Here is a 24,617-nt window from a genome sequence, read left to right on the forward strand (position 1 = left end):
ACTTGAACTTGATCATATTGAATGGCGGTGCTGACTCGAAGGGCCGAATGGCCTACTCCTGCACCTATTATCCATATTTCACCAGGAATTAGAGAACCACTTAAGAGTTACTTAGAAGCTGACAATCAGGAAGTAAGCTGATTTGGAAAGAAAAATGGTTTGCATGTATCCTCACTGTTGTAATTAGACACCACTGCCTGTTAAGAACATTGTCTGCCAGTCATCACCTCAGGTGGCCATTGGAATTTGACAAGCAGTTGCTTCCATCAACACCTGTGCAACTATGTCCCATTACACAATGCAACACACAGTATTTGGTATTTTTAGCTTGCTATAGCAACATAAATCATGGCTGATAAAATCACCTTTTTGACAACCCTGCAGGAAAAACAACTGCATGATTGCAAGTCCTAAACTCTGTAGCCTTGAACCACCACCCACCCCCCTCCTTCCCATTGCCACTGTTTTAATAACACACAGCAAAACACAAAGTGGGGAAGAACTCAGCGGGTCAGCACGCAACAAAAGGCTTTCACTGTACCTCAGTACTAAAATAAACTAAACTGAGTATAGCAATTGAGGAGGGAATAGAGGAACAACATTTTAGGTCGGGAGCCTTCGTCAGATTGATGGAGGGGGAGAAAACTGGAAAAGAGAGGTGGGGGCAGGTAAAATCTAGTATATGACAGTTGGATAGACACAAAACACTCATACTCATACTTCACTCATACTTACTTTATTAGCCAAGTATGTTTTGCAACATACGAGGAATTTGATTTGCCATACAGTCATGCTAATAAAAAGCAACAGAACACACAAAATACATTTTAACATAAACATCCACCATAGTGACTCCTTCACATTCCTCAGTGATGGAAGGCGAAAAGAAGTTCAATCTCTTCCCTTCTTTATCCTCCAGCAGTCCGTTGATGGGACAATCGTACTCCCGTAGCCGGCAGCGGGCCTCCTCAAGCTCCTGTACTGGGGGGGAATCTCTGCTCCCCCTCGCCGGGCGATCTACCTCGGGTCGGGGCTAGTCGATGTTGTGCGGCTTCCGGAGCTTCCCGACTTGGTTTCTCCCGAGACTGCGAGCTCTTGATGTTAAAGTCCGCAGGCCGCGGTTAGAGCGTCGATCCCAGGCAGGGAATCGGCTCCGATGGTAAGTGCTGGAGTAACTCAGCGGCTCAGGCAGCATCTCTGGAGAAATGTTCCGGGTCGGAAACCTTCTTAAAGTGACAGGTGGATACAGGTGAGGGGGTGGGTTATCGGACACATTGGAGTAGTATGAGCAATGGCCACTTTGTTAGATGAAAAGGAAAATATGCAGAAAAGTTGCAGATCAGTTTTGATCAAACTGAATGGTGGAAAGGTTGATCATATCCTTCAAGATCCTTTTGCCACAATCCAATTCTAGAGAACAGCTTTGGGAGATATCAGACTGTCTGGCATATTGGAGTTAACAGACATCCCAGATAACAGACTGAGGCTCATATCCCCCCTACTTTTGTAATACAGTGGAAATTTATTGGTAAAATTAGGTCAGTTACGTTATAAAGAATTCTGAATATGGTTACACCAATATTTCCAAAAGATCATAATATCGTAAGTGATAGGAGCAGAATTAGACCATTCGGCCCATCAAGTCTACTCCGTCATTCAATCATGGCTGATCTATCTCTCCCTCCCAACAACATTCTCCTGCCTTCTCCCCATAACCCGACACCCGTATTAATCAAGAATCTATCTATCTCTGCCTTAAATATATCCATTGCTGTTGCCTCCGCAGTCTTCTGTGGCAAAGAATTCCACAGATTTACCACCCTCTGACTAAACAAATTCCTCTTCATCTTCCTAAAAGAACATCCTTTAATCTGAGACTATGACCTCTAGTCCGAGACTCTCCCACCAGTGGAAACATCCTCTCCACATCCACTCTATCCAAGCCTTTCACTATTCTGTGTTTCAATGAGGTTCTCCCTCGTCTAAGCTCCAGGGAGTATCGGCCCAGTGCCATCAAACGCTCATCCTATGTTAGCCTACTCATTCCTGGGATCATTCTTGTAAATCTCCTCTGGAACCTCTCCAGAGTCAGCACATTCTTCCTCAGATATGGTGCCCAAAATTGCCCACAATATTACAAATGAGGCCTGGCCAACGCCTTATTGAGCCTCAGCATTACATCGCTGTTTTTGTATACAAGCCTCCTCGAAATAAATGCTAGCATTGCATTAGTTTTCTTTACTACCGATTAGAATTGCAGATTAACCCTTTTGGGAATCCTGCACCAGCAATCCCAAATCCCTTTGCAACTCCTATTTCGGGATTCTCTCCCCATTTAGAAATTAATCTATGCCTTTATTCCTACTACCAAAATGCATGACTCCACTATACTTTGCTACAGTATACTCCCTCTGCCACTTCTCTGCCCATTCTCCAAACCTACTCCAGAGTCCCTATTTTCTCTATTCTATCTGCCCTTCCATCTATTTTCATATCTTCCGCAAACTTGGCCACAAAGCCTTCAATCCCCTCGTCCAAATCATTAATATACAAAGTAAAGAGGAGCTGCCTCAGCAACAAGCCCTGCGGAACTCCACTAGTCACTGGCGGACAGCCAGAAAAAGCCCCCTTTATTGCCACTTTGCCTTCCAACCAACCTGCTATCCATACTAGTATCTGCCCTTTGATACCTTGGGCTCTCATCTTCCTCAGCAAACTCCCATGTGGCACATTATCAAAGGTGTCAAAGATATGATGCAACTTATGATAATCACTAAAGATAAAAGTTTAGAGATTTGGTTTGTTATTGAATACTCCCACAAACGTCTGCAAATCGATAGTAGAACGTTTCCTGATTGGTTGCATCATGACCCGGTATAGCATTCCAATGAACAGGAACACAAGAGACTGCAGAGTGTGTTTAAGAAGGAACTGCAGATGCTGGAAAATCGAAGGTACACAAAAATGCTGGAGAAACTCAGCGGGTGCAGCAGCATCTATGGAGCGAAGGAAATAGGCAACTGAAGAAGGGTTTCGGCCCGAAACGTTGCCTATTTCCTTCGCTCCATAGATGCTGCTGCATCCGCTGAGACTGCAGAGAGTGGTGGACTCAGCCCGGTCTTGCATGGGCAGAGCTCTTCCCACCATCAAAAGCATCGACATCCTTTCCCAAGGCGGCGCCATCTGACATCAACGATCTCCACCACCCGGGTCATGTCCTCTTCTCACTGCTACCATCGGGCAGGAAGGACAGAAGCCACGACACTAGGTCAGGAACAGCTATTTTCCAACAACGGTTGGGTTCTTGAACTGACCTGCATAAGCCGAATCCTACAGAGGTACGAGTAACAGAACATCACGCACCACCTCTCGCACTACCATGGACCTCGAGGTGTTTGGCACTAATGTCTTCTTTTAAACACATTTATATTTTTACTGTCCTGCAAGATTTATGTTTCTGTCTGTTGTCTGAATCTATGTGTCTGTGATGCTGCTGCTTAATATTTTCATTGTACCTGTACCTCGCCATAATTGTGAATATGATTTTAAAAACCCGGCTTGACCCAAGAGATATTCAAGCAACAAACAGAAGCTTTTGAAGCATTCATCAAATAATACAGGTTTTGCAGCAGCATGAAAAACCAATTGGCTGGGAATAGGGGGAAAAGAAAGGGAAGATAAAAATGAGGAAACAAGGCACTGCAAGATGCCTTGCTTAAAAAGAACACAAAGTGCTGGAGTTACTCCAACACTTTGTGTCCTTCTAAAATAAAAAATGAGTACAGGCAAAAACCAAGGTAAAGTGCAAAATTAAATACCAAAGAACACCAGTAAAAAGCAGTCAAGCTGCGCCCGATTAAATCAGAGCCTTTCAGAATTAGTCATAAGCACATACAACCGTTTGCCCGGTCTGTCTTTCCACTGCTCAAGCACCTTTGCCAAGAATTTACCGCGTTAATTATTGGGCAGTAAATTTATATTGAACATTTCAAATTGTTGTCAAGAATGGACATGTGGCATATTTGATTATATTTCCCTTGCATTCTGTCTCCGTGACAAATGAAGCCAAGTGTGACTAAGTAAAAATTTAACTAGATCAACCATAATACAGAAAAGCAAACCATAATGCCTGCATTTCCAATCAATTGCTGTATTGTTGGCAACTCGTGTTTGTACAGCATTTGTATTGTAACATTACACCACAAGGTGTGTCACATATCAAAATGGATACTCAGACACAAAATATTAGGGCAAAAGTTTAACTAAGCATTTGTAGGACAGTGTTCAGAGATACATCTACAATGCTGGAATGTTGGAATACACTTAGACGGAGTGGTGCAGTAATCAGAGGATTGTACAACTGGGAGATGCTATTCATTTGTCCAAGAAAATAAAGGCTGTGTAGCAGGAGGGAAAAAAAAGATAATTTTGCAGTCCAAAACCAACCTGCACAAACACAATAGTTTGTTTCCATTTACAATCCCAGTGTCTAATGCAAGGATCCGATCCGAAACGTTGCCTGTCCTTTCTTTCTTCACAAGCTTCCTGACTGACCAAGTGCCTCCAGTACTGTGTTTAGCTCAACACTTCAGTATCTGCAGTTTCTTGTGTTTCCAGGCCCTGTGACCCTTTAGTTTAGTTTTTTAGTCTAGTTTAGATACAGCACGGAAACAGACCCTTCAGCCCACCGAGTCCGCACCGATCAGCAATCCACACACATTAACACTACCCTACACACACTAGGGACAATTTTACACCAAGTCAATTAACCCACAAACCTGTACATCTTTGGTGTGTTGGAGGAAACCGAAGATCTCAGAGAAAACCCACAGAGAGAACGTACAAACTCCGTACAGACAAGCACCCATTGTCAGGATTAAAACCCGGGTGTCTGACACTGCAAGTCAGTAGCTATGCCGCTGCATCACTGTGCCGCGCAACCCGTGTGTTGGTCAGAAAAGACTTATTCTGCCAAATAGTAGCCATGTTCCCTTTAAATTCTCAACACACTTTCACCGCATTACCCTTTCAGGCAGCATTCCAAGCTTCCACTGAATGAGGGAAATATTAACTCTCCTAGCTCACTTCTAATCTTTCTTACAATCATGTCTCCTGGTTTATAATTCCTCTGCAAAAGGAGGCAGACCCTTCTCATTTATGCTACACATGGGCACCCTCTAATCTTGGGCATACCCGATGGTGAGTTTTACGGAGCTAATAATCTTCTAGCAGTAGTGCTTGTTTGTTTCAATCTGTCTTTGGGAAGAGAAGCCATGGTGTACATAGAATACAATGGCAGGGAATTAATATTGGAAGGGAATATCTCAACCACACAGTGCTGGATGCAGTTCTTTTCCTTAGGTGACAGGAGAGATGTGATTGCAGAAGAATATTAAGTTGCAGCTCCGAGGAAAAGTTGAATAAGCTGGGCTTGTCTCCTTTGCAGTAATGGGGACCAAGGATAGACTTCATCAATCATATCTTTCCTGTTGTGCAAGGACCAGAACTGCATGGAACACTGTGGTCTAAATTGTGATGTGCTCTTCCAAGATTAACTCCCTGCTCTTATATTTTATGTACTCCATAGCTCCTCTTCCCAAAAGATAGATTGAGACAAAGAGGATTATTGCTGGAGGATTATTAGCTCATTATAAATCAGCCACTGGTATGCCCACTACTGCTGGAGGATTATTAGCTCATTATAAGTCAGCCACTGGTATGCCCACTACTTGTTAGTGTGCCAGTGATAGCAGCCCACAACCAAAGGGAAACAGGATCACTCTGAGAGCTGGCACAGACTTGATGGGTTTGGTACATTATTCACTTTACCAAAATACAATGAAAAACATTGTTTTGCATGTATGCACAGGTACAATCAAGCCATTCATGAATATAACAGCTTGTGCTAAAAAAGGAGAATAGAATACAGAATATAGAGGGACAGCTACAGGGAAAGAACAGATAAAAGGTGTAATGGTTACTACAAGGTAGATTGGAAGATTGTTATGGTGAAAAGGCCACAGCTTAAGATCTTGCCACCACTGAATGCTCAAGGAGTATATAAAAAGGAAAAATCATGCCACTCAAAATATATAATAGGGTTAAGGTTCATTTCTTAAAATAGACAACTCACAATAGGTTAGGTAAACCATACAAGCTTTACTTTTACGTCAGACGGGAATGGCTGGAGATGTTAGAGTCCAGAAATATCCAGTGATACTTCTGGTTCCCCCAAGATACCACTCTAATAAATGAAGACATACAGCATATTTTATAGTATTTTGGAAACGTAGTCACATGTTTATACAGAATTGCAGCAACAACGTCTAACACAAATCAAACACAAGCTATACGCATTCAAAGTATACTTGTCACTAATACAATACGTTTATCTTGTGGTTCTATCAATCACAAACTGTTGACCACAACCTTCGAAACAACAGGAACTTAGTCAAAAGCCTAACATTTGCATTTCCATCTTAACAATGTGATCATCAGTATCAGTACCAACCAGAAGACTTCTGTTTACAGAAGCTACCAACTTCGCAGGAAATACATCCTTTCACACTACGTCTTTTGCTTGGGCACAATAGGATGCACTATCAGAGCAGTTTGAATGCTGGCCTCCAATTTCCTGATTCTCACATCTTTGCAACTTCAGCTTATTCAGAACCCAAAAATGTCAAGCTATACTCAAGCTAATCTTTTACTTAATCAATTCTAATTATAAAATTTTTTACTATTAACTAGGATATTCTCAATAGAGCTTGCAATATGAATGATAACATACGAGCATATTATATATATAACTGCATTTGAAACAAGTATTATTGCAATGCTGTACACAATCAATAAATGAATCCCATATGACTACTTTATTTATCCATCCTCTTCCCTTTAAGGAAAATTACAGGTTTCTCTATTATTCCACACCACGCAGTTTTTGCAGGGTTCTATTGTTGCTTACACTTCTCTAGAAAATATTGTAGCTGCTATTTTTGTCTAAAGCTGCTCTTTCCTGAAGTCTAAAACATTACTCGCTCTCAATCTCACAACCAATCTTTGAATATCTACAATCTTCTCTATTGTGGTTCTGATATTTAAGTGCAAATCACCAACGTACATCGCCAATATGAAAGGAACCATCACTGGTCATGGAACCGCAATGGTAACTGACAAAGTCACAAAATCTCCTTCCTGTCATGAAGCCAATTATGGATCCAATTTGCCACTCGCTCTGGGATTTCATGGGTGTGCTTGACTAGCCTGCTGTGTGACCTTGTCTCAAGCAATCTTAAAATATTTCAAATAGTGGATATCATAACAAGCATGAGCAGTGTGAACAGAAAACAAAGCAAATCATTATATTGTTCTGGCATATTTTGCTGCTCCCTGTCCTATGAGAGACAGACAGGGTTAAGTCAGACATTTTTTTCCCCAGGGGAGTAATGTCAAATATGAGAGGACAGCTTTAAAAGTTAGATGGCCAAAGTTTAAAGATTTATGTGGCACACAGAGTGGCAAGTGCCTGGAATGAGCTGCCAGGAGAAACCATAGATTCATACAGCACAGAAACATACCCTTTGGCCCAAGTCATTCATGCCGACCAAGATGCCACATCTAAGCTAGGCTAATTTGCCTGAACCATATTACTCTAAACATTTCCTATACAGTATCTGTTCAAATGTCTTTTAAGGTTGAGGGAGAGAAGTAGATAGTATATCAATGTTTAAGAAACATTTAGAAAGACACATTTAACAGTCGGAGAATATAGGGATACAGACCACATGTAGGCAAATGCCATTAGTTTAAAATTGAATCATGGTTGGCATAGACATTGTGGGCCGAAGAGCCTGTTCCCGCACTGTTTTTTTTTTAATGTTCCTCACAACCCAATGCAGAGTTCTGGGGGGAAAAAATGCAACCATTTCTGAAACACATTTACCTTGCAATTGAGCATCTCTTGAACTCGTGCTTGAGAGTTCTGGCCTGCTTTGGCTCTCACGAGGATATATGCAGTCTTGACTCCGGGACAAGATCGCAGCAACTTCTCAAGCAGAACCTTCCCCATGAAGCCTGTGGCTCCTGTGATGAGAACATTCTTGCCCATGTAGAACTCTGGTATCGACACCATACTGCCTTCACAATGTGGCCAGCAAAACGTTAGCTGGTTCTCACGGAGTTCTGGAATCTATGACAGCCTGTCAGAAACAAACAGAAAACAATTAAAACAAGCACAAGAAAGCAACCACCACATTCCCTCTCCCCAAATCAACATAAATCCTTCATCTGCAAAGAATTTGAAGGCACAGAAGACAGAATCTTGTTATAAACATAAATTCAAATAGTGATCTCCATTGGTTGACCCGAGCCCGAGACAGGGATTTTTAATTCCTGCTCCTTGCTTTCTTTTTTACATCTATTAACCAACTCTCACTCACCAGTGCAAAATAAATTCACCATAATGTTACCTGGGCTTACAAGCTTGCGTTAGAGAGAGGTTGTTTATTTTGGGCCTTATTATACTTTGGAGGATCAGAGGATGAGGGGTGACCTTGTTGAAGTGTACAAGATCATAAATGGCAAGGATAAGGCGAATGTTTGCAGGGTAGAGGTTTTACAAATTAGGCATAGGCTTAAGGTGAGAGTGGTGAGATTTAGGCAGGACCTTAGGGGCAACTTTTCACTCGGTTGTATCTGGAATGAGCTGTCCGAGGATACTACAGAGACGGATATAATTACAACTTTCAAAAGATATTTGGACAGATATATGGATAGGAAGGGTTTAGAGATTATGGGCCAAATACAGGCAAATGGTACTAGCGCAATATGCCAACTTGGTCAGCATGTTGGCATATTGCGATAGGTGCGACGAAGGGCCTATTTCCATGCTGTGCAGCAACATGACTAGTACTAATCCAATATCACAATTTAAAGGGCAGTATGATTCACCAGCGTCCTTGACAATATTCCTCCATTTACCAACATACCATTTGCCAGTTCTCAAAAACTGACAATTCTCAACTGCGCATAAATTGGTTACCACGATTTTGAACATCACAATGATGACCACACAAAAAAATATTCTGATTTGCCACATCCGAGTGACTTTTAGTCACTTCAGGCTTGGAGTCACGTCAGGTCAGATCAAATCAAGTAAGGTTTGATTGTGCCCTCTGAAGGACACAAGCTTTTTATTTTGACATGATACTTGATTTGCTGTACATAAGTTTTTGAAATAACTATCTGCAAATTTCACTTGATTTTGCATTCCAAAGTTTTAATTCCCCTTATGCTATGAGAGGATTAGATTTGATTTGTGTCTCTGGTTCAATAGTCACCGCCTTTCAATACATAAGAATGCTGGTGCTGTAAAAAGTCCTATATAGATCTCCTCCCATACTTTGTTGCTCATTCCACCTGTCCCTCCCCCACCTAGCTCCATCTCACCTGGATCGCTTACCAGCTCCTCCCTCACCCCTCCTTTCTTTACATTGGCCATCTCCCCATTATACTCGACCCAAAACATTGACGATGTCTGTGACATTCTCTTGCCCAGTTTTATACACAGCAGCGTGTTCCTCAGCACGTACTCCTGTAACCTGGTGCAGCCAATTCAAAGGCTCTGCAAGGGAGGAGCACAGTGTAGGGCCAATACGCTGGTGGGAACACCACTCAAACAAGCGAAGGGATATCATCCCATGGGACCACATGAGTGGCAATGGTGCTATATGCAAGGGCTACCAGTACAAACAGGACTGGGTATAAATCTAGTAATTATGAATGTAAAGACATACCAAGAACATTCAGTTTTGCAGTTTTTACATTGCATATTTTTTTAAATTGCATGTTTAGTTTAGAAATTAAAAAATCCACAACGTGATGCCTGACCCACTGAATTCCACCAGCACATTGCTATGTAAATGCAAGCTATTCCTTATACAAACATTTTCAAAGCATTTTTGATGGATGTTTCATAGATCCCAGCTATCAAAGCATTTGGTGAATTACATTGCAACTATCCAGAAAAGGTGTGAATGGCAAGCAAGCACACTTCCTCACAACATTAGGGCACCGCAGTGGTGTAGCTGGTAGAGCTGCTGCCTCTCAGCATCAGAGACCCAGCTTCGATCTTAACCTCAGTTGCTATTGGAGTGGAGTTTGCAAGCTGTCCCCATGGCCACGTGGGTTTCCTCCAGGTGCTCCGGTTTCCTCCCACATCCCACAGAACTGCACTTTTGTAGATTAAATAACCTCTGTAAATTGCCCCTAGTGAGTGAGGAGTGGATGCTGAAGTGGGATAGCATAGACCTACTGTGAACAGGTGATTGATGGTCGGTGTGGACCCACAGGATAGCGTTGTGTAGGAAGGAACTGCAGATGCTGGTTTGCACCAAAGATAAGACACAAAATGCTGGAGTAACTCAGTGGGACAGGCAGCATCTCTGGATAGAAGGAATGGGTGACGTTTCAGGTCGAGAGTCTGAAGAAGGGTCTTGACCCGAAACGTCACCCATTCATCCTATCCAGAGATGCCGCCTGTCCCGCTGCGTTACTCCATCATTTTGTGTCTATCTAAGGAAAAGGGATTGCTTCCTTGCAGTATCTTTAATTCAATAATTCAATTCAAATTTCCACCGTCTGCATTTATTAAAAAAAATCTAAACGACCTCTATTTCTGGTTCGCAGAGCCAACAATAAAGATCATTAGAGATTAATTAAAATTGCGGAGGGAAAAAATTCAGTTTGGTAGACGTTGATAAATTCTTATGCAGAAGAATCCAACTTCAACGCTTTTATTTCACACTGACGGTGATAAGTGAGCTGAAAGTAGCAAGACAATGCGGCTGTAAGGTTTAAGAAGATTTTACCTGCATTGCTGCAAAAAAGATTTGGAAATCCACACACACTAAAGAATAACATAAAAGATAGCCATAAGTACACTATGCCTTGCTTTAAATGGGGCAAAAATGCCACAACTAATTGTATGATGTTGTTCGGAATTCAGCTGAAAAGGCAAACTTGAAAATTGGGGACCACATAGGAGCCTGCATGCAAAGTAATGTTATTCAAGGTTGGAGGTTAAAACAGCTACAAGAATAAGCACATGACTTCCTTCATCCACAATCAGAACACAGAACTGCAGTGGAAGAAGAGCAGGCCTTGGAGTATATGCAATTGCCTTATGCGGGTACAACTAGAAATTATGAAGGCACGCAATATGTTGGTCTTTATTGCGAAAGGATTAGCGTGCAAGAGTAGAGATGGCTGGGTCCTTATGAGACAACATCTGGAATGGATCCTGATGATATGACATTTAGATTGTTGTGCACAGTTCTGATGTCCGTTCACAGATATACTGCCGATTGAAGAGAGTGCAGTGAAGAATTGATTTCTGAAATAGCAGGTTAGTTGGTAGAAAAGTAAAGCAGCTTGGGGTTACGGTCTCTTGAAATTAGGAGAATGCGAAGTGATGTTACCAAAATGAATAATATTCTTCCAGAGCTTGTCAGTGTAGATGAAGAAATTATGTTTTACTTAGGCTGTTTAGAGTTAGGGGTCACAGTCAATCATGACTAAGGCGAGAGGAAAAAAAATCACCAATGAGTAGTGAACCGTAAGTATTCACAGTTCTTTTTGGCAGAGAAAGCTCAGTAACCAGGTACATTCAAAGCAGAAACCGATAATTTTTAGGTATTAAGGGGATCATAGAATATGGAATGTGGTAAAACTGTCGAACAGTCCACTTCTGATTTGAGTACAAAGAAAAGCTAGTGGGTCAGACAGCATCTATGGAGGGAAATGGATAAGACTATGTTTTGGGTAGAGACTCCACTTCAGACTGATGTTCACTTTGAAGAAGGGCGCCGACCAGAAGCACTGGCTCTCCATTCCTTCCACAGATCCTGGCTAACCTGTGGAGATCCTACAGCAGCTTGATTTTTGCTCAAGATTCCAGTATCTACAGCCTCTTGTGCCTCCATTTTACTACCCATGACCTTGATGTTCTTCTGCTAAAATGCAACTACTCATAAAGAGTTTATGGACTTTTGAGAGGCGTCCTTGCCTCCCAGCCATGAAATTGTTTCACGATAATTAAACCCTTTTGCAATAATTGTGCAATATGACCTGGATGAAAATAAGGTGAGACGGATCTTCTTGTATTTAATTTAAACTATACCAGACCTGGAACTAATTGTAAATGAACACCAGTGATTTCGGACCTTGGTCGTATCAACACTTGGACTGCAAAGATAACACATATCGTCAAAAGATATGCGAGTATTCTTTCTCGAAATTCACCACTTAGTCGTGGTGAGGTGTGCAGGTGCCTAAGAGCTGAGAGGTAAATATCTGGAGCTATGGTCAATGCAGGGTCATCCATGGCAGGCTGGTCAAAGAAGTGGTTTCTGACAGCGCGGGGCCAAGACGACGACTCTAACGGTGAAACAAGCAGAGAGGATGGTGGCTGGCCAGCAGGTGGACAGCACCACAACGGCTGAGAAGGCGAAAGGTGGCTGCCGCAGAGAGAGACTCCCAACTGTTGGCGAGTCGATGCCGTTCAATCTGCATCTGCACGCACCAGTCTCCCCACATTAAAAGATGTCGCACACAAGCTGAAAGATAAAGTCTGTGGCTCCAGGATCAGCATCTTCAGCCATTTCATGACCCCCATGAGGGCAATCATGCTTGGCATCATGTAATCTACAATGATGATGAGAATATTTCTCTAAAGAAGTGAATACTGAAGAAGGGTTCTGACCCGAAACATCATCCATCCTTTTTCTCCAGAGATGCTGAGTTACTCCAGCACTTTGAAAATATTTTTGTTTGTTTTGATTTGTTTGATTCTTCACTTTGTAGGGTAACCCATTTACTACTTGCCACATATTTGGCACAAAACAAATCTAGCGATTAAACCAGATCATGTTATGGAAAAAAGTTGGAGAAGTGTTGCAGTAAAGCAAGTTCCGCTCAGCAGCTAAAGTGCAAGCGTGCAAATAATCATTGGCACAACTTCGAAAATGACTAACGCCTACAGTTGGAATAGAAAGGTTAACCTCTTAGCCCATTGGAAAACAAGAAAGTGGATGAAAAATCATCCTGCAGAAGATTACCAGGATTTGCTTTGTACATAAGTCTATTTCCAGCTGGAACGTGAACTATATGGAGCCACATGACAATCTTATCCAATAAGGACACGACATATGGAATGGAGATGGTCGAGAGCTTCAATTTTCTGAGTGTAAATATCACGAACAATTCGTCCTGGTCCCACTACATTGATGCTATGGCCAAGACGGCACAACAGTGCATCTACTTCATCATAAGAACATGAAAATTTGCCACGTCGCCAATGAGTCACCAATTTTTACAGATGCATCATGGAAGACTCACTATTTGGATGCATCGCAGCCTAGTCTGTCAATTGCTCTGCCCAAGACATTAAGTGCAGAGAGTGGAGGACGCAGCACAGCCATTGCACAAACCAGGTTCTCCCTCCCACCCCAGATATCAATCCATCAACAACTCACACCGCAGCAGGGAAGCGATCAGTATAATCAAGGACCATAACTTCCCCCTTTATTTGTTACTCATCAATATGCTTCGTTACCTCTTCGAAAAATTCAAAGTGCTCAGACATCTAACAAAATCACAAAATCTTTGATTATTTTTTGACTTTCAAAAATGTAGATAAACCCTGTCCCCTGGATTTTTTTCCATTACCACTGATATTAGACTTGCTAGTGTGTGATTACCTAGCTTATCTAACTGCAATTCTTTAATGAAAAGTACATTTAATGTCCCCCATTCATCTGGCACCTCAAATGTCTAGTGAATTTAAAATTTATTGCAGGACCCTCTCGCCTCCCGTGGCAGCATGGGTTACATCAAGCACAGGGATTCATTCACCTTTAAACCCCTTAAGACCAATACCTCTATTTTACATTTTAGAATGTATGCATTTTAGAATTTCACTGCTCCCCTCCCCAAATTCTCCAACTGGAATGTTCTTTTCCTTGGTAAGTGAAATAGGAAATATTCATTCAAGATATCACCTGCACACTCGGACTCCATTCTTTCCGTTTATCCTTTTGTACAGAGAGAAATAGGCCTGCGTCTATGCCAACCATTTCTGTTCATACGTAGAATGCAGAATAGAACAGAACAGGGACAGGCCCTTTGGTCAATAATGTCCGTGCCGAACATGATGCCAAGATTAACTAATCTCATCTGCCTGCTGATGATCATTTCCCTCCATTCTCAGCAGATCCGTGCACCTATCTAAAACCCACTATCGTATTTGCCTCCACCACCACCACCACTGGCAGTGTGTTCCGGGCACCCACCACCCTCTCTAAAAAAAAAACTTGCCCCACTCATCTCCTGTAAACATTGCCCCTTTCACCTTAAAGCTATGCCCTCCAGTCTTTGATATTTCCACCCTGGGAAAAAGTTCTGACTGTCGACCCCATCTCATAATTTAATACACTTTCATCACGTCTCCCCTGAACCTCCAGTTTTCTGTTCAATAACAAATTAGTTCAGCTTGATATATTGACAGAAACAGAATTAGGGAGTGCATTTGCAGTGAAGAGTACTCCAAACACTAGGTCACTCTGATACCAGATGCTATGTAATTCCATTGGCACCCGTGACCATTTTTTTGCTTTATTAAAACCTCTTGCTCTTTAACAGTCCTGAGTGTAACTTCTCAAACCAATGCCAAAGCAGCAAAACTCTTTCATACATCTTCCCACATCTCGAGAGCAGGACACCGTGCTAATGCCAGTAAAATCCAATAGTGTATGCCTCGAGCCAAATGTAATCACTCCGATCTGCTGATCTGACAAACGCTGCCGCTGAATCAATCGGCAATGCCTGCTGTGGTTCAGCAAGCTTTACAGTTCGTAAGTGAATTAAATGCTATTCAGTAATAGATCAGCAAAAGGCACCATGTTTCTGTCATCAGATTTTAGAGAAACGTTCTAAGATTTTAAATGAGTAGACACTGAGCATCATTCATGTATTCACTGGAACTTGAGGTTAAGGAGTGGTATTAGTTTAGGTTAGTTTAGAGATACAGCACGGAAACAGGCATTCAGCCCACAGGTAAACACAAAATGCTGGAGTAACTCAGCGGGACAGGCAGCATCTCTGGAGAGAAGAAATGAGTGATGTTTCAGGTCAAGATCCTTTTTCAGACTGAGTTAAGTTCTCCACAGGGTCCACACCAACCAGCGATCCCCGTACACTAGCACTGTCCTACAGACTAGGGACAATTTACAATTTTTACCGAACCCAATTAACCTACACACCTGCAAGTCTTTGGAGGGTGGGAAGAAACTTGAGCACCCGAGGAAAACCCACGTGGTCATGGGGAGAACGTTCAAACTCCGCACAGACTGCACCCAGTCAGGATTGAACCTGGGTCTCTGGCGTTGTAAGACACCATCTCTAACGCTGTGCCACTGCACCACCCTTCTATCTTCAAAGATTTTAAAGCAATACGTGGAGCATTTGCAGAAATTACTTCCACCAAGTTGGACTGTCGAAGACCACAAGGCACAATTTAAAGATACGAGTCTTTGAGACCCAGGATTATAGAACATTTCTACCCATAGAGCTCGATAGAATTCCCACAACAGCAAACTGATGCCAGGTTATATTGTTAATTTAAAAAATCATACCATATACAAGTACATCAGGTAATGCAAAAGAGAAAACAAAGAGTGCAGAACAGAGTGTTACAGTTACAGAGATAGGCCAGATTTTATTTTCACAGTACAAGAGCAACAAAGATGTAGACTGGAAGATCGGAAATACAGCAAATGAGGTCCGCTCAGGGGTCTGATAACAGCAGGAATACGTTTTTGAATCTGATGGTATGTGCGGTTTTAAGCTTTTGTACATTCGGCCCAATGGGAGAGGGGGGATTGAGCGATTATTGATTATGTTAGCTGCTTTCCCCAGAGTGTATGAAGTGTATATGGAGTCAAATGTGAGTGGGCGGGAGTAGGAGGATGGTGGAGCGTGTGGTGGATCTGTGTAATAGACTGGACTACATTCATAGCTCTCTGGAATTTCCAGCCAGTCAGTTTTATTGACAAAGATCTAATATTTTGGTAGTTTTCTGAAAAATTCCAGATAACTGTATTCTATTTTTTTTTAATTTCAGGTCTAGAACTTAAAAACAGTTCAAGCTACAAAAGGAATTAGGATGAGGTTAGCTTCCTGGTCCTCAGCATGGCTCCATTTTCCTTTCTGAAAAATGACATGTTTCCAGCAACATATTTTCGAAACATACATCCTCTATTTTGTTGTAACAAGATGAGAAGTATGGTGCAGGAAAAAAATGTAGTTACCTCTCCATCGCAACATAGACCTCACTTCCCTCAAACTCTTTTCTGTAGTCTCTGCCAGACATCTGTCCCTCAGACAGCGAATGGTATGGAGGATAATAAATATTCAAAGAAGATATGCTTAATGGGACCATTCCCAGCACATTACACTGATTGGTCTTGGTAAGAAGCTATACGGAGAGGTTGGACACACTTGCATTGTTTCCTCTGGAGTATGTGAGGCTGATAGGTTTAGTTTAGAGAGACAGCGTGGAAACAGGTCCTTCGGCCCACCTAGACCACACCGACTAGCGATCCATACACATTCAACACTATCCCACACATGCTAGGGGCAATTTACAATTATACCAAGCCAATTAACCTACAAAGCTGTACATCTTTGGAGTGGGGGAGGAAACTGAAGATCTCAGAGAAATCCCACGCACGTCATGGGGAAAAGATACAAACTCCGTACAGACAAGCACCCTTAGTCAGGATCACTGTAAGGCAGCAACTCTACCGCTGCACCACCATGCCGCACTTTATATCGTAAGATCACAAGGTGCTGGTGCAAAATTAGGCCGATTTGCCCAACGAGTTTGCTCTGCCATTTGATCGTGGCTGATCTATTTCTTCCCCTCAACCACATTCTCCTGCCTTCTCCTCGTAATCCTTACTAATTAAGAATCTATCAATCTCCACTTTAAAAATACCCAATGACATGGCCTCCAGCCATTTGTTGCAATGGATTTCACATTAACAAATTAACCCTCTGGCTAAAGAAATTCCTCCTTATCCCCATTCTAAAGGTACATCCTTTTATTCTGAGGCTGTGCCCTCTGGTCTAGATTTAGGTTTATTATTGATACATGCACTGAGGTACTGTGAATAGGTCTGGTTTGCAAGCTAGCCAATCAAATCAGATAATACCATACATAAATAGAATCAAGTCAAATTCTAATAAAGTCAAGTCAAGTATAAGTAAATATGATAGTGACATTTAAGAGGCATTTAGATTCACAGTCAGGCAATTGAAGAATATAGACCACATGCAGGCAGATGTGCAGTATAAATTGACATCTGATGGGTACAGATATTGTGGGTCGAAGGGCCTGTTCCTGTGCTGTACTGTCCTATATTCTGATATGCTGAATGTAGAAACCTACAGTCAGGGAACGGTTCTTGTGGGGAAGACATATGGTTAGGAGTCGGTCTGTTCCGAGAGATGATGGACCACAGTTTTTGTTGCCCTCAGGTAAAGGGTTGAGATCCCCAAATTCTGCACCTCTGATGATGGTGATCAGCACCTCACAGCATCCACCATTATAATGTAACCAATCCCAGGAATGTTAGGAGAAGGCAGAGAGGAGAAAACACCTACGACCCACTGACAAAAGATAGTGAATCATCATCTCACAGTTTACCAACCAGACTGTCAGTCATTTAGCAACATAACTTTCCGGCACAAAGAAGTGACTTGTCTGTTAGATTGGCCAACAGCAAAACATTCATGCACAACTAGAGTCTCAGCACCACCACATACTTCCCATCATGTGGCTGCAACAAGACCGTCATCCAGATATTTTCAGAATATGCATTTGCATGGGAGCCTTCATTGGTTTAAAGGTGGTGGTTTTATTGAATGTCTTGTACCATTGCATTAGACTGAACTCTGCTCCGATGAAGAAGGGTTTCGGCCCGAAATATTGCCTATTTCCTTCGCTCCATAGATGCTGCTGCACCCGCTGAGTTTCTCCAGCATTGCTGTGTACCTTCTGCTCCGATGAAGACTGCTCCCAAGATAGCTGATGACAACAACTGAAAGGCCATCAATTCTGTGACAGTTTCCATTTACTTGGTCTTCCAATCCGAGCATTCCAATGTGGAGACACAAAAGATGGCAGATGTTGCAATCTTGAGCAAAATAATAAGCCTCTGGGGTAATCCTGCAGATTAGGCAGCATCCGTTGAGTGAAATGAACAGACATCCCTTCACAGATGCTGCCTGACCTGTTGAGTTCCAAGAGCAGTTTGTCTTTTGACCATGTTATCTTCTGGCATATTCAAGATTTTCAGCCATGCAAGGAATCAGAATTGGCCATCCAATCTTGCATTCCTGCTCAGTTATCTTCATGGATGATCTTTTAATCTGACACCATTTATCTCCACTAGTCCGATATCCACTGATTTCCTTAATATAGAAAAATATATCTTAAATATACATAGTAATTGAACTTATTCTGACAAAGGCATCTTCTTCTCAGACATTCCGTCAGGATTGAAGACATTCCCACTTTGGTTTTGTGGGTTTTGAGGTGCCTGATGGCGCCAGTTAGAACCACAGACCATTCCACAGGGTGGGTAACAGTGCTGTTTCTACACGATTGTGTTCCAAATGCAGTCATGGTTCTGAACATAGAACTCTCAGATTCATAGCCAACACCAACCGTGAAAAAATATTGTTCTCATCTGTCCTGAACGGTGGTTACTTTGAGATTATGACATCTGGTTGTAGGCACCGCAGCTAAGGGAAAGCATCATTGCTGCATCCCAGGCAAGAATCTCAAGTTAAGAATCTCCATGCTTTGAGGAGATCATCTTTTACAATGTGGGGACAGTCTCTCAATATCACTGAGTTGGTGTCATACTCGTCAATCTCCTATACTCTTCCCCGGTTTCTATAACGATCAATATTTTACTTGCAGTCTCAGAGGCCATCTACACATGCTGTGTGACCTACCCAATGTTCCCAGCATCTTTTAGTTTTAGAGATACAACATGGAACAGATCCTTCAGTCCATCGAGTTCAGGCCAACCAGCAATCACCCATACACTAGTTCTATCCTATACACTACGGGCAATTTACAGAAGCCAATTAACCTACAAATTTGCGAACATAATCTAAGATCACTCACACCCTCTTCTCCCCTCTCCTGCTGGGCAAAAGACAGAAAAATGTAAAAACACATGGCACAAGATTCAAGAACACCTTTTTCTCCACTTTTAATCACTCTTTAAAGGACCTCTCATAAGCTCAGGATATATTCCTGATCTCCAAACTACCTCGTCTTGGCCCTTGCATTTATTCTTAATCAATAGCATTATATTGTGCACTCATTTGCAATAACTGGTGTACTCATGTACAGTATGAATGTACTAGGAACGATTTGCCTACATAGCACACAAAACAGTTTATCACTAACTCAAAACAAGTGAAAATAATAAACCAACATCAATAATCTATAATGCAAAGTTTCACAAACATTGGCCTTTGGTCCTGACCGATGACACAAATATCAATATTTTACAGATGGCTTAAAATTGATTCAATATAGTCTCAAACCACCACCTGCACCCAATAGACAATTGATAAACTGCAAACAAATTATCTTCAGGAACGTGGGGCAGCGCAGTGGCACAGCAGCAGAGTTTATACCTTACAGTGGCAGAGACCCAGGTTCGATCCCGACTACGGGTGCTGTCTGTTTTGTAAGTTTTCCCTGTGACTGCAAGGGTTTTTCCTGGGAGCTCCAGTTTCCTCCCACACTTCAAAGACATACAGGTTTGTAGGTTATTGTACATTGTCCCTAGAGTGCAGGAGAGTGTTAGTGTACGTGCATCACGGGTCGGCTCGGACTCGGTGGGCCAAAGGGCTTGTTTCCGTGCCGTATCTATAAACTAAACTAAAATTAACCCAAACCAGAGGATGGACTTATCTATTATCTATAATGGACATTATCGCCACTCAAAGCTAGTTAGTGGGGGAACAGCCAGGACAGAAGTCAAAAACACAGCAAAATAAATAGTTTTGAGATTACTGTTCTTTACTTGAAAATTTGAAGTCCACCTCCATGCTCCATTATTCATACACCAGCGTAGTTTCAGCAGCTTTTGTTGCCTAAAATATTCATGACCGCACTGTAATCTCACAACCGAACGCAGAAAACAGAGCCTGCCCAGTACATTGCTGCATGAAGAGTGGTTATGCACCATAAAGAGACAGCAGCTATATAATGCAAAATGCATAAGTAAATAAAATCACCATTTACTTACTCCAGGTAGGAATTAACCCAGCACTGCCATCTTCATCCCAGCCACAACCTCAGGGACCATTATGTGCAGTCAACAGTAACTTGAATTTGTGACCTTCAACACAAACTCCAAGTCCCCAAACACAGATCACAATAGCTGCATGGGGAATAGTGCAGCTGCTTAAAGCAACATTTTTCCCTGTTAACATGAGAAAATCTTACAAATTACTCAGCAACATCACATGAGATGTGATAGCAATCTTTGACAATGTTGGAACAAAGAAAGCAAATATTTATTTGGAAACCTGTGATATTCAGTGCTGCAAATAGATTAATGCAAAGAATAAAAAAACAAACGGCAGTATTACATTAAAAACAATTGATTTAATGTAAAAATCAATTGAATTCACTGCTCTGCGGTTAACCACAATGCATGAAGATCAAAGGTTTTCCAGTCAATTTGTCAGCTTCTGGGCTATCAAAGGTTGAGCATCAATAAAAAAAGAGATTAGTGCTGGAGGAGAAATTCAACACTGAACTGGCTTTAGGTACATTTTTGTAGCTATGACCGATCTCGATAAACACTGAATTATATTGACAGATCAGTGCCTTCAGGTAGAAGGGAGGAAATATTAAGAGAAATAAAGAACAACAGATCTAAAAGGTGTTCTAACTTGTGGTTTCGTAGGGAGTACGTACAAACGTCATCAGACAGCACCCGTAGTCAGGACTGAACCCCGATATTTGGTGCTGTAATGCAGCAACTTGACTGCTGCACCACTTTCCCACCCAAAACATCAGCTTCGAGTGCCTGAGCTAGAGGGAAAAATTGGGTCCCCAAAAATCACGTTTCCCATTTTTAAGTCTGCTCGGTTTACAAAATGCAAAGGAGCATTTTTTAATCAAAAATCACTGATAACTCACGCAAAACTACTGGCAGCATTGACAAATCCAGTTTGGAATTAGATTTTGGACTAAGCATAAAATAAAATGCTCAGAAGTAGTCCTGCTCTGTTGGTAGCATATTCTACCGCATATTCTCAAATATTAATGATTTTAAAGCTCCTGATTATTTTGATTTCACTGTCATGGGTCCAGGGGTGTTACTGGTGCCAACCTCTTTTTTAAAAAAAAGCAAGACTAATGTTCAAAATAATCACCCAGTTCTCTGTAATATTCGTGAGCATATGAGTAAAAGGGCCACTTCTTGTAGGTATGTTGCAAAGCCTACCTGAAGCGTCGTTGAAGATCTGCTGCTGAGGGTGTGCGCGATTTTGGCGCCGTTTAGAGGGGGCGGGTTTAAAACGCGATTTTCTCTAAGCTGTTCCAATCGAAAATGTTCAGCCTAGTTAATTATTAACGAAAAATCGCTGGAAGACCCCGTCGCAAAAGCTATTATTAGGTTTAAAGGCCTTGAATAATAGTTATAGTAGTTTAAAAATCAATCTCTAAACCCGCGACCGTCAGCAACCGCAGGGTCTCATAAAGCAAATAGCAGAAGTTAGGTTGTATATTTTTACATTAAAAAGGGCTTCTAAAGATCCCTTTATACAAAGTTTAATATTGCGAGTAGCTCAATTTGGCCCCATTATATCGCGCAGTATTTTTCTCGGCATTTGGGGCACAAATCTACCGCAATGTGAACGTTCTAAACCAGCGCGTTCCACAGGGACCCACTGGAAAGCTGATTTAAATGGGCATTTATTTACAGCAATTAAACACTAAATTCCTTCCATTTGGCCTATAAATTAATGTAAATGAGATTTAAAAATCATGTTTTATTGTGAATTATTTGTGAATATTATTTGGACATTTAGGCTATTTAAAAATGTTAATCATTTATTAAGAAATGGATAGATGTTTAGATCTAGTAATTGAAGTCTGAAATTAGCTACAATTAGGTAACTAACTAATTATATGCTTTAATTTCAGGTCATCCAAGTAAGATTATTTTATATTTGTTTCAGAATGCTTCAATCTATGATAACTGAAAATTTCATTCAGTTCTCTTAATTTTTAAGAAAGTTATGGGCTTTTGACTGTTCACGATCACAGCTTTTTTGTTATGTCCATAGAAAATCAATAGGGAACAAGATGCTCATTTCCCAGTATGAAAATGGCCATAACTTTTTAAATACTTGAGATATGAAAGTGAATTAGGTGTCAAATTAAACTTATTTTTATGCTTTATCTGATGGGATAAATTACAGACTTGATTTTTAAAATCTCAAAATTTTGTAACATTGCTACTTCTTGATCAGCAGACTGGAGCATTAAATAGAGGCCAGCATTCAGCGTAAATACTAGGAGAATGCTTCATGGATGGAGGCGATTTCTCCAGTTTAGTTTAGAGATACTGCGTGAAAACAGGTCCTTCAGCCCACTGAATCTGCACCGACCAGCGATTCCCATACACTAGCACTATCCTGCACACACTAGAGACAATTTAATATTATACCAAGCCATGTAACCTAAATACCTGTGCGTATTGCAGAACGTACAAACTCTGTACAGAGAAGCACCCATAGTCAGGATCGAACCCGGGTTGCTGGCATTGTAGACCAGCAACTCTACCGCTGCGCCACCGTGCCACCCACCACTCATCTGTTAAAGAGGTCCCATCTGCGCTCTCTATGGATGTAAAAGATGCCATATATATTTCAAAAACATTTCCAGTAGTACCTCATGGCCTTCCAGTTCTCATGTGTGTTTTGGAGAATTATTTATTACTACTTAATTAACATTTTGGAATCAATACCCGAAACATAGGTGATTCCAACAAGTATTTGCTGCGTAAAGCTGAAGCAAATAAATTGACCCCTGGAATCGTGCCAATAAATTGGAGACTGTTTCGGTAAATCATTTCAGTGATGCACTTAGTTTGCAAGGTAGTCAGGCATAAAGTAAATTATATCCACACTTTCATATGATAGTACTGAATCAAATGTTTCAAGACATCTGTTCAAATAAAGAGAAAAAAAATCTCATCCCAGTCCTGATCATTATCTTCCAAGAAATTGATTTTTCCAAAGCTTCCAAAACTGTTATTGCGCTATAATTCAAAATACAAGTGCATGGACTCATTTGCCAATCAAGCACAACTTTTACTTAAGGCCACATTGGGAATATCAGCTCTCAAAAGCATTTATGCCAGTTAATGATGGAGACTGCCTACCTCACCTTGTAATCATTCATATCCAGTCCCAGCACAACCCATTCAAAGCATCTAAAGTCTGGGACCACTCAACAAATCCCACCATTACAGCAGGTGAGGTTATCCAGTCATTAAACAAAATATTAAGGGCGGCCCGACCGACGTTGCAGCAACCCCTGCAATCCATCTGTCTTTTTTTTTAATTTCTTTATCCCGTTGAATGTATAGTTTGTTATGGTTTTTATATTGTTTTTAGCTGTGTATATGTGGGGGGCGGGGGGGGGGGGGGGAGTAGGGGAAACTTTTAAATCTCTTCCCTGTACGGGTCTCCGTTGTCGTTGGAGCCTAGCACCATGGAGCAGCCTCCAAACGGAACGACCTGGGGGCTCCAGTCGCGGAGCCTGCGAACTTGCGATCGTGGGGCTGGCCGGCTTCGGAATGTGGAGAGCTGTGGTGGCGCGCTGTTGCAGCCCGACTCAGGAGCTAGGAGGCTCCAGCCGCGGGTCCGATGGACGATGACATCTGGAGCTCGAGTTGCAGAGTTAAAAATGACCCGGAGCGGGTCCTTGCGCGGCTTTAACGTCCGCGGGACTTGCCATCGTCCGCCGGGGGCTTTAACATCGGGATAAGATTGAAACACAGGGGAGAGACAAGACTTTGCCTTCCATCACAGTGAGAAGGAGATTCACTGTGATGGATGTTTGTGTAAATTTTATTGGTTGTGTGTCTTGGTTCTTTTCTTGTTGTATGACTGCAGAAACCAAATTTAATTTGAACTTTTTTTGAGGTTCAAATGACAATAAAATTGTATTGTATTGTATATGGGGTTTTTTTTAAACAAATTATTCACTTATGCCTTTCATGACAGGAACTATGCCATCTTTACTTGGTCTAGCACAAAGACAGACAGCACCACAGCCACTACCCATAAACATGGTTGACACTTCATTTCGGTGATAATTTATAGTCAAAATGTGGCATTGAAACACCGAATATTGAAAGGCCTGGATAGAGTCGATGCGGAGAGGATGTTTTCACTAATGGGAGAATCTAAGACCAGAGGTCAGAGCCTCAAAATAAAAGGACGTT

General features: G+C 41.7%; 1 protein-coding gene across 4 annotated transcripts in view; it reads right to left on the bottom strand.

Annotated features, from left to right (window-relative positions):
* LOC116984595 (fatty acyl-CoA reductase 1) overlaps positions 1 to 24,617 on the bottom strand; it is a 92,370-nt gene that overhangs the window by 41,599 nt on the left and 26,154 nt on the right. For 3 of the 4 annotated variants that reach the window (XM_033038822.1, XM_033038820.1, XM_033038821.1), the window contains exon 2: positions 7,946 to 8,201. In XM_033038822.1, coding sequence (XP_032894713.1) covers positions 7,946 to 8,134 — 189 coding nt within the window. In that variant the 5' untranslated portion in view covers positions 8,135 to 8,201. Of the gene's footprint in view, positions 1 to 7,945; positions 8,202 to 24,617 lie in introns of those variants that run through there. The other variant, XM_033038819.1, reaches the window with a different exon arrangement.

This window comes from Amblyraja radiata, chromosome 20 (assembly GCF_010909765.2).
Source record: "Amblyraja radiata isolate CabotCenter1 chromosome 20, sAmbRad1.1.pri, whole genome shotgun sequence".
Classification (NCBI taxonomy): Eukaryota; Metazoa; Chordata; class Chondrichthyes; order Rajiformes; family Rajidae; genus Amblyraja; species Amblyraja radiata.